This window comes from Dryas octopetala, chromosome 3 (genome assembly GCF_963921425.1).
Source record: "Dryas octopetala chromosome 3, drDryOcto1.1, whole genome shotgun sequence".
NCBI classification, from domain to species: Eukaryota; Viridiplantae; Streptophyta; class Magnoliopsida; order Rosales; family Rosaceae; genus Dryas; species Dryas octopetala.
Genome location: NC_141368.1, coordinates 12680428 through 12697655, shown reverse-complemented (window position 1 = coordinate 12697655; position 17228 = coordinate 12680428). Strand labels below are relative to the sequence as shown.

The following is a 17228-nucleotide window of genomic DNA, read 5'->3' as shown; positions in this document are numbered from 1 at the left end:
GATCAATACATATCGTATTTGAGGTAGAATATGATATAAAACCATGATATCAATATCAGGTTTGAGGTAGAATATGATTTAAAATCTTGGTATCAATATCAGGTATATGATAAAATCTGATATGTAATCTCGATATCAATATCAGGTATGAAACATACTCTGATATCTAAATATTGTTTATATATCAAGTCTGAGAGAGAATCTGATATCAAAATGACATAACATTTCAGTTTTTAGACTAAAAATGATTTGGAATGTATGATATATATTAGTTTTTTTTTTTTCACCTAAAAAGGATATCAATGAATTAAATACAATTGTGCCTATATATATTTTGAAATGGCCTGAAATTTGTGTAAGTATAAAATCTTTCATTCCCATATATTTCATATTTTAAGCACCAATAACATTCAAATTACCCAAAAAGGGATTACAATATAATATCCAACAAGTAGTTCTATAGTTAAGGAAATACATAAAGAATTACTAAGGTATTACTGATGGTACTAATTTGAAGATACAAAAGCTGACAACTTCATCTAGCTAGTGGAGTAGAATCATTCACATCTTAAAGTTGTGTTGATTGAGACTAAATATACATAAGCTCTTCTCATGAACACTAGACCTGCAAAAGCATAATGCAATGGTCTTTAATATTATTGGTTAATATACTGAACAAATGGTCCAAGATTTAAAACAAAATCACAACAATACACACAAGGAAAGAAAATATAGTTTGCTTTAACTTCTACATGTAGAGGAGGAGAGGAGACGGCCTTTAATTTGTGGTTGAAACATGTACGTAAAGGTGGTGCTATACTTTCTATTATAATGAAAATTTACAACTTTAGGCTATTTTATTTAATACAACCAGATTGTCATAAAAGGAAGACAAGATTGTCATAAAGAACCTGTACAACCAGATTGTCATAAAAGAAAGACAAGATCATATAGTACATTAAGCTTCTATTGAAAAAATAATTAATTGTAATGTCTTTCACGCCAAGGAATAAAGAATTTGATTGAATATTAAAGAAGCCAGATTAACAATGAATGATAGCAAGATAAGGTATATAAAACAAACCTCATATGTCATGTTATCATGATCCTAACTCTACCACCTGCATAATTACAAAGAGAAAAATATGGTATAAAGTCAGACTGCATTGTGATTGATGATAATATCAAAACAGTTAAAGAAAAAGAATAGATAAATATCAATCAAGAAGTACCGTAAACATAACATATATTTACAAAGAGAATATTATCTACTTGTTAAAGAAGTGCAAAGGTGACAAGACACCAAAAGGAGAACCCACTGCCAGAAGAAAGTCCCCGGCCCCTTTTATTGGAGGGTGACATGGTTACATTTGGCACATTCTAAACAGAAAAAATTAGCTATCTTCTCACATATATTACCAAGTCTGCAAACAAATGATAATGAAAGGTAAAAGCAGCAATTTACCTTGAAAAATAAGGATACTCCAAGAATGGCAATTCTTGTAGTTGACTTGCCCATAAGACTTAAATTCCCCAATGCTCCAACTGCCAAATCCACCTGGTTATCCATGACAGATGATTTATCGTCAGACTTTACAAAGATTAATAAGAAATTTCTTCAGCATTACATGAAAAATGTTCTCTTTATCATGTTAACTTCTGTAGAATTCTCCAAAACCAACCAGAAAAAGAAAAGCTGCTTGATTCATCAGTGACCTATGTAATGGATTTCTCAATTACTTACTTTCCATGTCATGCAACAACAATAATCTCTAAAAGGAGATCTGCACAAGATGATAATTTATGCATCAATTCCCATAAAAAAAAAACCCTTGTACCTGTGTCTGAATAACATCATTTAGAGGCTGAGGATCATTACTATGTGAGGCTAAAGGCCAACCGACCTCCCATCCATGCTCTGGGGAGCTTAAAGAAGCTTCAATAAGTGATTGGAGTGCAAGAGCAGACCCATGAACATCAGTCTGTAAGCAATAGATTGATCATCATCAGAAGCCATGAATTAATATGATGTAGCATGTTAATTTCAAAAAATTCATTGTATAGTAAATTTCAGCAATTACGAGAAACAAAATATATATATATATATATCATCAACGCTATTTATTAAAGAAAATGACCTAGCATTAAAATTGACTTTAAGATTGCAGTCTTGTCTGACCTAGCATTAAAATTGATATTTATCTATTCTCTTTTTGGCTGACTATTGTAAAACACAAACTAAATAGAATTAAACAATTCAATCAGACATCATATCCAAGTGTACATTCACTACATGTCTATGTCCACTATGAATTATCAAATTGGGAAGAGGGGTGATGATACTACATGGAAATCCATATTAAACAACATTTCTTGTTTAGTTGTTTACCATGAATATTCACATCACCTAACCATTATCTAGCCAGAGTATATATTTATCCAGAAATAGAAGAAGGTTAAGAGATGATAGATGAGAGAAAGATAGAGAGAGAGAGAGATGGACCATGTGCTCTGCTACCTGCATATATTGATAGAAATTAAGAAAAGAAGTTTAATTGCAACGCATAGATAGAAAAATGTTAATGAAATAAGATGTAGAACAAATATACCAAGATCGATAAAGCTGCATGATGAGCAAATGACATCGTTAACTCCTCTTGGCAAGATATATTCACATCACTTAATCCCTAATTATCCACCTAGCTCTTCTACTACTACCATCCACATTCAAATTATAGGCAATCCTAGGAGGAAATATCAAAGTCAAAGCTAGGGACTAAGGAACCAGAAATTGAATTTGTAGATAGCCACTGATCAATAGATATTTGTGCTATTGGCGTTAGTTACACAAAGACAACATGCCTTTATTTTGATATTAAGGCCAAACACTAAACGTTAAATGATGTTTAATTTAACTATATAAACACAAGAAATAGGAGTATGAATTAGCACCAAACCATAGCTAGAAGATCTAATTCCACGCATTTGGGATCTTTATCATTAAGCACAGACAACTGGTTCTATTCTAGAGTGAACATAAAAACAATAAAAACAACAAAAACAAAACCCAAACAAAATCTTTGAAATCAAAACCATATATAACATCAAAACCTAAACAAATCGAAGCCCTAAACTTATAAAAAATTGAAACCCTAACCTGATTCGAGGGAGCTGAGTATTCTTGTCTGGCTTAGTGGCTTTCTGGGATGACTAATGAGGAGATTTCATAGGCGACCTAAGCTAATAAGTGAAAGTGAGAGGGACCTAATCAAAGCCCTAACCTGATTTGAACCATTGTCGTGCATCGCTGTCAAGGCAAGTAAAGGCCATGGATAGACCCGGCCAGATCAACGAGAGGAACCCATTGTGGCCGGATTTGGGCCGCGACGCTGCCAAGATTAGGAGATCGTCGGAGAAGACCATCGGATCTGTGTGGCTCTATTCAGGTTTTTGGCTTGGTTTTAGGGCGAGTGAAGTACAAGGAAAGAGAGAGGAGAAGGAAAGGAATAGACTGGTGGTCATCTTGGCCACACTTGCCGGACAGCGAGAACTCGATGATAGATCAAGTTCGCAGGAGTGAGAGCGAAGGAGAAGAGGAGAGAGAGAGAGAGTGTGTGTTTTGGGTCTGGGTTTGTCTGATCGAGCTTTGTGAGGGTTAATGAATTAATTTGTAAGTGGTTGGAGTGGACAAAAAACAAATTAAAATGGGGAAAAAATATTACATATCAGGTATGTTTGGGTGGTAGGATACAAAATTTATAAGCGGTGTGTTAAGATATCAGTTGGCAGTTTATATTGATATCTTTACAAAATTATTATAAAAAGAGAAAACATTATATATCAGGTAAAAAAATCTAGTGATTTCTAATAGACTTTAGAAATCAGCTAAAAAATTATCTGATATTATAATTTTTATAATATCAGTCGATTTCAAATCTGATATAAAATTGGTGATATCTATTGACAATTTTGTTGTAGTGGATGTAAATGTGATTAACTAATTGTCAATAAAATTTACCAAACAGGGTCAAAGCACTTGTGGATTTTATGGAGATCTTATTTTTTCCTTCGTTTTTTCACGATTAATTTGGATTTTGATCCCACAGATTAATTTGGATTTTGATCCCACATTTACCAAAAAGTTGCAGCAAATCTTAATTTAATTCAGATCTTGGTCGCCGGACACAAATTGACCATGTGTCTGTCTAGCGACCACAAATTCCACAACAATAAAAAATGAGTTTCTCCTTAAATTCCACAACAATCAGATTTGAGTTTCTTTAACAATTTGATATGCATGGCTGGCAGTGTTCATGGTGCAGATCTGAGTTTTGAGATGACTCTCTCCCTCTCCCCCTAACTTCTTCCCCCCTCAAAACCAAATATGGATTCAATGGAGATTCATTGCCAGATCTGGATTCATTGTATAGATGAGTAGTGGATTCAATGGATTAGCTCAAGCTTCTTGTTTGGGTTGTCGCTCTCCATGGATGCTGTAAGAAGAAGGTGGAAGAGGGTTTGGCAGCTGTAGGAAGAAGGTGGAGGAGCCGGTGGAATTTTTTTGTGGACTGTGGCGACCATAAATTCCACACAATAGGCATTTTGGTCTCAAAAAAAGTGAAAGGGTTAGAAAAGTAAGTATTTAGAATTGGGTCAAAAACTCAAAATAGCTTAAGTTGGATGAAAAAAGGTTATTTAATTAAATTTTCTTAATAAAAAAGATGAACTCCGTCAAAAATGAAAATGCCGCAAATAATTAGAAGGCGGTGCCATATTACTTACACAGAACAAAATCTGGACAGAAAATTGTAAATACTATTTTTTTCAGGTATTAAAACCACACACCCCTATAAATCCTGTGTGGTATCTTTGTAATTTTCCCATAATAATATTATACTTGAGATTTTGTAGGTTCGCCTGATACATGTGATAAAAGACATGAAGAATTCTATTCCATCTCGGCTGCTATAAGATCACAACTCCCTCAGCGTCTCTCTCATTCTCTCAAAACTACAAACTCATTCTCTTTGATTACGAACGAATTAACATGGTGGATTTGGTACACCTGATGGCATAAATAAGATATGCTTTAATTCTTGAGTATCTAATTATGTTTCTTAGTTGCAGGTTCTAAGACTTGGGGTGTCTGTATTTCATGAGCTTTTCTTGAGCTGGGTTTCTGCACTTTCTGTTTGGAACTGTCTCTTTTGAAGATTCTAGGTTACTTGGTATTATCAATTCAAGTCTGTAGAAACTTTCGTTTTTAAAATGTATGAAACAAGGCGAAGAAAAAGATGTGCACAAGTGTCCAAAGACATACCCCAAGAAATCTTGTTTGAAATCCTTTTAAGATTACCTGTGAAATCTCTTTTGCGGTTCAGATGTGTTTGCAAATCTTGGAACACTTTAATTAGCAACTCAAGTTTCATAAACGATCATCTTGAAAGGAATGTCATGAAAAGTTCTTGTGATTATTTACTTATCCAAACTACCGACATGAAGTGTTTGTCACTATATACTGCTGAAACGTATGCCAAGTGTTTGGATTTAGAGCTTCCTAGGTTCAAAAGTGGTTTCTATTTCTCCATTTGTGGTTCCTCCAATGGGTTGCTTTGCATATCGGATGGTAAACATGGGGCTTTCAAAAGTCCTATATATTTGTGGAATCCATCAATTAGAAAAGTCAAGAGACTTCCCAAAAGTCTCATCCATGGAAGGTACACTCGCAACAGTTCCTCTGCTCTTGGGTTTGCACGTTGTAGGGGAAATGATTATAAGGTTGTGAGGATTGTGAGGTTTGCACATCTCCAAAATATCTTCAATGTGGAGGTTTACAGCCTTAACATGGATTCTTGGAGAAGAATTAGCGCAGTTCCCCCTATTTCACATTATGGCAATTTGGTGCATCATGCATGTGCATGCTTGAACGGAGTTGTGTATTGGACAATTAGGGAGTATCATCCATGTCGTAAATCCATCCTTTCTTTTGATATGGACAATGAGCTTTTCGAAAATGTGATGATTCCTGATAGTCTGCAATGCCCAAGCAATACAATTAGTACCCGAGTGTTTGAGAAATCACTTTCTCTGTTCAATCTCAGAGAAGAGGGTATTGATGATCGGTGCTGTGACATATGGGTTCTGGAAATGGATACTTGGAAAATGATTCGCACTGTTCTTCTTCCATCAACTGGATGGATAGCAAGGCCATTGGGGTTTACAACAAATGGTGTTATTCATGTTGAAATGCCAAGTGAAAATTGCGAATACGGAAATTTGGTTTTGTATGATCCTAAATTGCAACAGGTTGAGGATATTGGAATCAAACTGGAAACACGGGATTTCTATGACGGCAGCTACGTCGATGCTTATAGAGAGAGTCTAATTTTACTCCACTCATGATGCTGTTTAGGGGTTTTTATACATGTCTTTGCTGGTTGAGTCTGTCTTCTAATTAACACCTCTTTGGTAAATTCTTTTTGCAATGCATCATTACATTAAGTTATAGTGCTATAAGTAGTATGCCAAACTTTTAATCCTCATCATTTGAAAGACTCCTTTTTTTTTTTTTTTTTATGGGATTTGGCTTCTGATGAATTAAGGTGCTTGTTTGCTCACCCTTATTTATATTCAACCTCAATATCTATCTGTATTGGCAAATCTTCCAGTTGCTAGGTCCTTTACTATATATATATATATATATATATATATATATACCCGTTTCAGTTTGTCAATTATATATTCAAGCTCATACTTTTCCTCATACTCGATCATTATTATTAATCATTCTAAAGTTAAGGATACTGGAATCATCAAATTGAATACCCCAAATCTTGAAGCATGAATATCCCAACGAGCATGCATATATGTACTAATTCTCTGCAATTGCACTCAGCTATATATAGTTACCTTTTGAGAAACCTACAATCGGATTACCTTCTTTTCTTGTGGGTTGGAAGGACTGAGAGAATAAACAAACCTTGGAGAGAGGAAACAAATTAATGGGCTGGGTAGAATTTTTATTTTTATAAGCGTCTGGGTAAAGGATATTGATTGAGAAAATTAGATACCCTGGATTTGGATGGGCAAGATGGTCTTAATTTCACCATAAATGATTTTTTTTTTTTTTTTAGGAATACAAGATGACACAAGTGAACAAGATGTATCCCTAACAGAATTTGAAGTTGGATACAATTGTGAAGAATAAGCAAGAGATTATACATTGAAGAGTGGATCGATTTTAACAATTGTTAGTTTGAGCAGTTGTGCCAAATCCAAGAAGTGCAACAAAAGCCTACCATGGCAAATTAAGTTTTACTCTAAGCATTCAAGAAAACATAACCAAAACCACACCCCACTCGTATAAGCTTTTATCTACCAAGTGTCATTTAACTCCTTAACATGTCATTTTGTATAATTTCTCATCATTTTTTGTCTCATTATAGGGGTTATATGCAATAGTTTTGAAACCTCGGAGAGTGTATATGAAATTGTTGAAACTTCAAAGAGTGTATGTGAAAAGACGATAAACCTCAAGAGATGTAAGTGTAATTAACTCCTATATAGAATGCCAATAACACTTTAGAGCCTAAGAGCAAGAAGGGCCAAGCCCAAACAATCACCCCCAACTCTCGGGTTCGGGTTCCACCGGGTTATACATGTCTTTGGTGAATCTGCTTTCAATGCTTAATTAGTTGGTAATATCTATCTTTTTGGTTGTGTATGACCATAAGTCCAAATAAGTTAAGGTTGTTGGAACTAATTAAACTGGGTTTTCAAGTAATGCTTTGCGAGTTTACATTAGGGACTGCAATATTTTGAGGACTGATATATTTGATGTATTTAATTTAAGAACTTATTTTCATCCCAATATGCTTTGTGTTTTTGTTCATTCTATTGTTCTGCATCCAAACCAATATTGTTTAGAGTAGGACTCTTGCGAGTTTACATTAGGGACTAATTGTGAGTTTAATTTAAGGACTGATGTATTTTCATGTATTATAGATCTATCTTCATGAATTTAATTTGAGGACTTATTTTCATCCCAATCAACCTTGGGTTTTTTGTTCATTCCTTTGCTTTGTCGGACCCAAAATCTTTAAAGAAGATAACTTGGTCTACATGTTGTTGACGTTGACTTCGGAATCGAGCTCGAACTTGCACTATGGATCGGCAAAGAGGGTTTGCGCTCTTAACTTCAATTTGTTTTTGAATGGCAAATGGGATACTTGCAAAAGATACTCCGACGTTCAAGTCAAATTGTGCCTAGTACTTTCTTTGTTTAGATAGTTGGATTACGTACCTTTTCCAATGATTATGGTTATGTATTTATAGTCAAAAATTTCTTGTGGATAAAACCCACGATGCAAGGCGCATGTATTCCTTTCCACGCGGCTTCCATCCCGACGCTTGCGTGACGTTACTTGCGCTTCATGCCCACATTCTCAATTGAATTCAGTCACGAGGATAAACTCAACCACGTTCTGAGCTTTTCAACAGGCTAACTTCACAAGTCCAAACTTGGTTAGATAGGTTCAGCCCAAATGTAGTTTAATCGACTGGGCCTAAAGCTTTTGAGTTTAAACATGGGCTAGGGAAATAATTCCCCCACAGTACATGACACGAATCCTCTATATAAAGCGATTCTCCAACTCAAAAGACCCAGAATTACTGACATTCCACAATCGAAGTTTCTGCGTTTGTTGCTCAGTTGCAGCGTACGTGCGTTGAAGACTTATGGTACTGTGTTTCATGAGTTTTTGTTGAGGTGGGTTTCTGCGCATTCATGGTGATGTTCTGATTTTATTGGTATTATCAGTTAAATTCTGCATATATACGTTTTTGTTGTCAACATGTTTACCATCAAGTATGAAAGAAGACAAAGAAAAAGAAGTGCACAAGTGTCCATAGACATACCCCAAGAAATCTTGTTCGAAATCCTTTCAAGATTACCTGTGAAATCTCTATTGCGGTTTAGATTTGTTTGCAAATCATGGAAGACTTTAATTAGTAGCCCAAGTTTCATAAACGCTCATCTTGAAAGGAATGTCATGAAAACTGCTTCTGATTGTTTACTTATCCAAACTAACAATAGAAAGTGCTTGACCCTCTTTTATGCTGAAGCATTTGCCAAAAGTTTGCATTTAGAGTATCCTAGGGACAAGAATGATTGCGAGTTCTCCGTTTATGGTTCATGCAATGGGTTGATTTGCATATCTCATCGTGGACTTTGGGCTTTCAAGAGTCCAATATATTTGTGGAATCCATCAATCAGGAAATTCAAGATACTTCCCAGAGGCTTCATCCGTGGAAAGTGCACCACTTTCTGTGCTCTTGGGCTTGCACATTGTAGGGGAAATGATTATAAAGTTGTGAGAATCGCGAGGTTTAACAATCGGAGAAGTACCTTCAAAGCGGAGGTTTACAGCCTTAACTTGGATTCTTGGAGAAAAATTAGCGCAGTTCCCCCAGTTTCACATCATGCCAGGATGCTGCAGGGTGAATGTGCATGCTTGAATGGGGTTGTGTATTGGATAATTGATGAATATCAGTATTCTCCACGTCGTATAACCATCCTTTCTTTTAATATGGACAGTGAGATTTTCCAAAAGGTGATGCTTCCTGATATACTGCAGGGACCGCAGTATGCAATTAGTATTCGAGCCTTGGAGAAATCACTTTTTTTGCTCAATGTGAGATCAGATGGAAATAATAAGCGCTGTGACATATGTGTTCTGAAAATGGGTACATGGAAAATGATTAGCACAATTCCTTTTCCATCATATGGATGGGCAGCATGGCCATTTGGCTTGACAACAAATGGTGCCATTCATATTGCAATACTGCCAAGTCAATATGGGGGTTACGTAGATTTGGTTTTGCATGATCCTAAATCGCAACAAGTAAAGGATATTGGAATAATCAGACTGAGACCGGGTTTCAATGGCAGCAGCTACGTCGAAGCTTGGAGAGAGAGTCTAGTTTTACTCAACTCATGATCATCAGGTTTGAGTTCTGTTTTGGGGCTTTCATATTCTGTCTTTTTGGCAATATTTATTTGGTAAAATCTGGCTTTAAGTCGCAACAAGTTGTGATCGAGTTCTGTTTTGGGCTTTCATAAATATACATGTCTTAATTTGGTTGAATCTGTCTTCAATTCTTTGGTAAATTTTGTCTTTAATTCAATGCTTAGTTGGTAAACTCTGTTTTAATTTGCAACACGTTAGGGATGTTGAAATTAACTTAACTAATACATTCCATTGTGAGACTTCATTATTTTACAAACCAGAAAAATGTTCTACTTTGCATTTTGTGTTCCTGTTCATATTTTTTAAAGCAAAAAATATCTTTATATTGTTAACAATTAATACAATATATTGTTTGGACCTTTCAATATATATCTTGTCTTGTGAATAATATAAATAGTGAGGAGAAAACAGGTCATACTATTTTGATTGGAAACGTTTTCTGGAAAATGCTATTTTAATTTTCTATAAAATAAGTTCATCAGCAATAAGACTTTTGAGTGCATCATTACATTAAGTTATAGTACTATAAGCATATCGAACTTTTAATTAGTATGATTTGAAAGACTTCTCTTTTAATGGGATTTGGTTTCTGATGAAGGTGCTGCACTTGTCAATGTTTGCTCACCCTCTTTTGATGGGATCAAGCTCAATATCTTTCTCTGTCGGCAAATCTTCTAGTTTCTAGGTCCTTGCCTATATCCTTTGTCAATTATTCAAGCTCAAATTTTTTAATCATCCAAATTATTGAACTTTGATCCCACCCAAATCTACTTTTCCCAAGTTTTTTTATGGTACCCTAGTCTGTTGTCAGAGTTACTTTTAAATGGTTCAAACATAAAAGGCTCACTAATTTTCTTAGACATCAAAATGAGCAAGAGATTAATTTGATGTATTAGATGGCTTGTTTGCTTTGGTGACCTCATTAATGGAAAATTCAAGCATCAAATACTGAAATACTCCATTGGTTCTGCCGATCTAAACTGTTTGGACTTCCTTTGTTAAATTTTGCCATGTCTACAATTGAAGCAGTACTTCTGTTTTATTTAAATGCATTAGATATTACAAAGAGTGCAGTAAACCCCAAATTACTATATATAGCAGAGGGAGTCATACTCTTAACAAGCAAGGAAAAATCCCAAAACCCTACTCATTTTTACTTTAAAGCTTAAGAGCATTCTCTCTCATTTGGACAAGATTTCAATTGATATGCCAATGCCAATTACATACCAAGTTTTAACTTTTTTCTTGTTTTTTCTGATGAGAAATAAATGTAAGAAATTGTATAGGAAAAATTTTGTCTTCTATAACTTAAATACAAAATCAAGAGTTGCCTTACTGAAAATCAAATTTGGTGATATTAGAGTTTACAATCCCCCTTTCCTGTAAGTAAATTCATTATAACCCCCTCTTTATAGTTTATAGATTTTACAATCTAGCTAACTAATGATATATGCATCGATCCACTCCACTCATCTCATGCTCCATAATCCATATATATTAGAACGATTCATATGTGTGTGTGTGCATATATATATATATACACATATATATATATACACATATATAATAATGAAATGATGCTTATATCCTTGAAAATTTGAAATCCACATGAACCCTTTGTTTATTACCAAATTACCACAGGGTTGTTGTTGAAAAAAATCAAAATTACAAGAGAAATATTGAAAAATGCACAGTGTCACAGTGATCGAGTCATCAGTGATACAAAGGCAGGGTCACTATATATCCACTTTAATTAGGGGACACTAATTTCTAAGCTAGCATTAGCTTCATATATCACCACTTTAATTAGGCTACACAGGCAGGGTCAGGTACTATCTACTTTAATTAGCAAATCTTTGAACACTTTAATTAGCATCCCAAGATTTATAAACACACATCTCGAAAGGGTGATGAAAAGTGCTGCTTGTGATTATCTACTTGTCCAAACTATCAATAGAAACTGCTTGTCATTCTTTTCTGTTGAAACATTTTCCAAGTGTTTGGATTTATATTTCTCCGTTTATAGCTAGTTCTTGCAATGGATTGCTTTGCTTTCCAAGTCTTCACAACTGCATCTTTTCTTTTGATATGGGCAGTGAGACTTTCCAGAAGCTGATGCTTCCTTGTACACTTAGAGAGCTGCCAAGACAACCTTTCAAGTGTTTGAGAAATCACTTTCTTTTCTCCATCTGAGTAAAGATGAGAATGATCAGTACTACGTGACTTATGGGTTCTTGAAATGGATACTTGGAAAATTATGCGCACGGTTCTTCTTCCAACATGTAAGGAGATACTTTGGCCAATAGGCTTTACGACAAATGGTGCACTTCATTTTGCAATGCCATGTGGAGAAGACCCAAGTGTGGTTTTATATGATCCAAAATCACAACAAGTCGAGAGAGTCTAGTTTTACTCAACTAAGTTCTGAGTTCTCTCTTAGAGGATTGTTATACATGTCTTTGTTAGAATCTATCTTCACCACTTTATTAATATCTGTTTTCAATACTTAGTTCGTAAAGTCTGTCTTTGGACTTGTATGATCATAAGTAGCAACAAGTTAGGGGATGTTTGGAACTAAACTGGAGTTTCCAACTGATGCATTGTGAGTTTACATTAGGAACTGATTGTGAGTTTAATTTGAGGACTGATGTATTTCATGTACTTAAAGATCTATCTTCATGGTTTTTATTTGAAAATAAGGTTTGTTCATTGCATTGCTCTGCATCCATACAAATATTGAGAAGGTCCTCTGCTATGGTAAATTTCCAGTTTATAATTGTTTGGAGTTGGACTTGGTGGAGCATATCCATCAGACCTGAATTGAGAAGACTGCATGGACAATTAATTAATCTGGAAATAGGGATGGAAATTAAAGACTTCCTTTGGAGTCCTAATAGAAATAAATTTTTCATGCCCATCGTCTTTGGAATCCATGCTGTTGTGAAGAACCATTTTAAATCACATGAATGTTTATATAGAAAATGCCTCAAAGAACCATTGTACATCACAGTAGTTTTCTTTTGAAAGCCAAAAGAAAGTGTATTAGATGAGAGTGATTAGTTAAAGTGAGATAGATAAATATTTAATTAACGTTATATTAAATTCAGATTTATTATAAAAATTGTTTAAAATAAAAATATTATACTTGAGATCTTGCTAATAAGAGTGATAGTATTACCCTTGTGATATGGAATTGTATTTTTGGAATGTTCTAGTTTTTTTTTTTTTGTTGATTGGGAGATATTCTAGTTTTGTTATTAAGCGGTGGAAATATCTTAGGATATTTTTAAATTATACCCCATATCAAACCTAGTTAGTAGTTACTTGTTAGCTAGCTTTCTTTTTTGTCGAAGTTACTTGGTATCTAAGAAACCTTATATAATGCAACTACCTACTTTTCACAATTCATCCTCTATATAAAGCGATCCTCCAACCCTAGAAGTACGTCTCCTCTTAAAAACACCCAACTGACACTGTCGCTCTTGAAACCTTTATGGTGATGTTCTAAATTTTTTGGTATTATCAGTTGAATTCTGCATATATACATTTTTGTCTTCAACATGGTTACCCTCTCAAGTATGAAAGCTAGAAGGCCAAGAAGAAGTGCACAAGTGTCCAAAGACATACCCCAAAACATCTGGTTTGAAATCCTTTTAAGATTACCTGTGAAATCTCTTTTGCAGCTCAGATGTGTTTGCAGATCTTGGAAAAGTTTAATTAGAAGCCCAAGTTTTATAAACACCCATCTTGAAAGGATTAATGTCATCAAAAGTGCTGCTTGTGAATATTTAGTTATTCATCCTATCAATAGAAATTGCTTGTCATTCCTTTCTTCTGAAACATTTTCCAAGTGTTTTGATTTAGAGCTTCCTAAGAACGAGAATGGTATTTATTTGACCGTTCATGGTTCTTGCAATGGGTTGCTTTGCATATCTGATATTAAATTTGCATCTTCGAAGAGTCTTATATATTTATCGAATCCATCATTCAGAACATTCAAGAGACTTCCTGAAGGCCTCATTTGTGGAGGAGGTGTGGCAACTCTCGGATTTGGGTTTCACCAGAACGACTATAAATTTGTGAGAATTATGAAGTTTGAAGGCGTTAAATTCAATGTTGAGATTTACAGCCTTAGCTTGGACTCTTGGAGAAGAATTAGCGCAGTTCCCCCTGTTTCAAATGATCATGTCATTGTCAATGTGCAGGATAAATGTGCATACTTGAATGGAGTTGTGTACTGGATTGTTCAGCAGTATTCACCGCGTTGCAGATTCATCCTTTCTTTTGATTTAGGCAGTGAGATTTTCCAAAAGCTGAAGCTTCCTTGTACACTGCAAATAAGCCCATGTGCATATCAAAGCATTGGAGTGTTTGAGAAATCACTTTCTTTGTTCCAACTAAGAAAACATTATGGGAGGGGCCCCTACTGCTGTGACATATGGGTTCTGGAAATAGATACTTGGAAACAGATAAGCACAATTCTTCTTCAAGCATGTGGGAGCATAACATGGCCATTAGGCATTATGACAAATGGTGTAGTTCATTTTACAACAAGTACAAATTTGAAATTCCGAAATTTGGTTTTACATGATCCTAAATCACAACAAGTTAAGGATATTGGAATCAAACCGAATAAGGGCACCTATGCTTATTGAGAGAGTCTAGTTTTACTCAACTAAGTTCTTTAGTCTAGTTGGTAAAATCTGTCTTTTTGAAGTTGCAACAAGTTAAGGATGTATGAACTAAACTGAGTTTCCAACTGATGCATTGTGAGTTTACTTTAGGGACTGATTGTGAGATTAATTTGAGGACTTATTTTCTACAATAGTAAGGGTTTAGGATGCACTTTATTTTTCTTTGATACGGGGAAGGGGACTTGAAATTGAGACTTCATCAAAGAGAAATATCACTAAACCAATAATTAGTTGGTGGATGAACTTAAAATTTAACTGATACCTCTATTCCAAACCATTTGTCCATGGACCCTAGGAAGTGGGCCTCTAAGGAAAAGGCCCAAAAGAAATAAAAAAGGAAATATTTTGCATCCCATGAATGTTTATTTATATAGACAATGCCTCAAAGAACCATTGTACATCACACAAGTTTTCATTGAGCAATGCATGCAGGGAGAAGTTCTGAAAGGAGGTTTAATTTGTAATAAAACTAGAAAAGAAACTAGAGGGAAGTAGAAAGACAACATAAATTCTAGACAAGTTATTTTTTCTAATTTTTTTTTTTCTGTGAGTAATTTCAAACAATATAATCCCCTTTTCATAGGGTTTACAATGAAACTAAGTAATAACGTCTGCCTTCATCACACCCATCTCATGCTACTGCTAAAGCTATGAATTCTCTACTTCAAAACCTTCCTAGAGTATGTTTCTTTCTCTCTGTTTTTTGGTACTTTTATTAAGAGGCATTTAGATTTAAAGAGCAATTGGCTTGGATTTTTCGTCAAGTGGTACCCCCAGCAGCACCTTGTAACCAGTTTTTACCACAAACCTAACACAAGAAAACAAGAAAGTTTTGGGCTTTGGCCCTTCATTGTACCAAAAGGAAAAAGCAAGGAAGTGTTCGAAAACAATTTCTACCCAAACAAACAAATCCTTACATATAAGTACATATGTATATTTATGACTCATTCTATTAAGCCCAATAGGACTGTTTGAATATACCTGTATTTGGAGTGACAATTGTTATTTCCTTCTTCTTCTTTTTTTGGTAAGAGAAGTGACAACTTTTAGCACAATTTAGATACGAAGATAGTAAATTAAGGTTTATCATTTGACATGAATCGGTCAATAACATAACTTGGTGTCATTAATGGTAAACCAATTAACTTAGTTTCAAATTCAAGTAACCTAATTCGATACCACAAACCTATTTAAATTGTAGTGTAAAGAAAATTATGTTATTTTTTCCATTTCTTGATATGGTGCTGACAAATTCTAGTAGAATCATAGGATTACTTTTATTGGTTTTAGCTAGCATCTTGATTAACTACTGGCTCAAACTTTACATACTCATGTATGATTTATAACGTATGCTACCGTTATGTATGAGGGATAGGTTTGATGTAGAAATACAAAGATATATAGTAAGCTTAAGTTTCTAGGTGACAAAATATGTACGTCAAATTGAGTATGATTATTTATACAGGTCGTTTTGGAATTTGTAATATTTGACATGAACTCGAGATGACATGATATGACTTGATTCTCAACCTTAACAACTCACCAATCTGGCCTAGATCTACATGAGTCCATTTATGTGCCCACCAAATGAATCTATAGGTTACACTTTCAGCCCAAATCTACAATAATAAGGGTTTAGGATGCAGTTTATTTTTCTTTGATATGGGAAAGGGGACTTGAAATTGAGACTTCATCAAAGAGAAATATCATTAAACCAATAATTAGTTGGTAGATGGACTTAAAATTTAACTGATACCTCTATTACTCATAAAATTTTTTCTTTTTGCATCAAACTGCAAATAATTTGTCAATAATCATTTGAATTAGTAGATGACATCAGTTTCTCTTTGTCGAAAGGCCTACAACAGTTAACTAATAATAAAAAAGCTGCAAACAATTTTATTAGGAATACTCACTTTCTCGAAAGTTCATAACATCAAGACTTAGAAGTTAATTAATTAATAGGATACTTCCATTTAAGTCATTTAGTTTTATAATATACTGAATAAATCCTTATGACTTTTAAAATTCTAACTAAAGTCCAATAATATTGTAACTATTCCATGTTACATAATATTGGTTTATTATTTTTTATTTTTTTCACACATACTAGGTGCCGAGCGGTCGACGGTTATTTTCGATTGTTTGGCAGTGCATTTTTACTTCTTTGTCAAGCCCTAGTTTGTCGGCTTTATATTAGATTTTAACTCTAATATGCAGTCTCTACAAACCTCATTTTATACCTTAAGAAGATATAAAGTTAACCCGTACCTTATACCCTCAAAGAATAAAAAAATAATAACATATTTCTTTGACAAGACAATGATCAAAGGACTTTATTTAAAAAAAATATGGGTTTTATTTGAAAAAAAAGTCATAAGGTTTATTTTTAAATAAAAAATGTTAGAAGGACTAAACTGTAATTTTTCTTTAATTAATACCCCAATTTTAGGATTATATTTAAAAATCTTCTGTTATAAACATGCTGATCCATATGGCCCATTCC

General features: G+C 34.2%; 3 protein-coding genes and 1 long non-coding RNA gene across 4 annotated transcripts; 3 read left to right on the top strand and 1 right to left on the bottom strand.

Moving 5' to 3' along the window:
- Window positions 1-43: 43 nt before the first annotated feature.
- LOC147291021 (F-box protein At5g49610-like) lies at window positions 44-9998 on the top strand. The gene is made up of 2 exons (XM_086235859.1): window positions 44-59; window positions 8911-9998. Exons 1-2 carry the CDS (start codon window positions 44-46, stop codon window positions 9996-9998), a joined length of 1104 nt encoding a protein of 367 aa, XP_086091985.1.
- LOC147291023 (uncharacterized) lies at window positions 401-3314 on the bottom strand. Its single transcript, XR_015121523.1, has 5 exons — window positions 3158-3314; window positions 1839-1982; window positions 1466-1558; window positions 1085-1121; window positions 401-625 (listed from the first exon to the last, which is right to left on the bottom strand). It is a non-coding gene; the product is annotated as an uncharacterized LOC147291023 (long non-coding RNA).
- LOC147291022 (F-box/kelch-repeat protein At3g06240-like) lies at window positions 5497-6402 on the top strand. The gene has a single exon (XM_086234718.1). The coding sequence runs from the start codon at window positions 5497-5499 to the stop codon at window positions 6400-6402; it is 906 nt and encodes a 301-aa protein (XP_086090844.1).
- Window positions 9999-13588: 3590 nt separating the features above from the next.
- Window positions 13589-14683, top strand: LOC147291020 (F-box/kelch-repeat protein At3g23880-like). Its single transcript, XM_086235858.1, has one exon. It carries the CDS (start codon window positions 13589-13591, stop codon window positions 14681-14683), a length of 1095 nt encoding a protein of 364 aa, XP_086091984.1.
- The last annotated feature ends 2545 nt before the right edge of the window (window positions 14684-17228 follow it).

Excerpts from the sequence above, each read along its gene's own strand:
- LOC147291022 (XM_086234718.1), top strand. The coding sequence starts at position 5,497 with ATGAAGTGTTTGTCACTATATACTGCTGAAACGTATGCCAAGTGTTTG.
- LOC147291020 (XM_086235858.1), top strand. The coding sequence starts at position 13,589 with ATGGTTACCCTCTCAAGTATGAAAGCTAGAAGGCCAAGAAGAAGTGCA.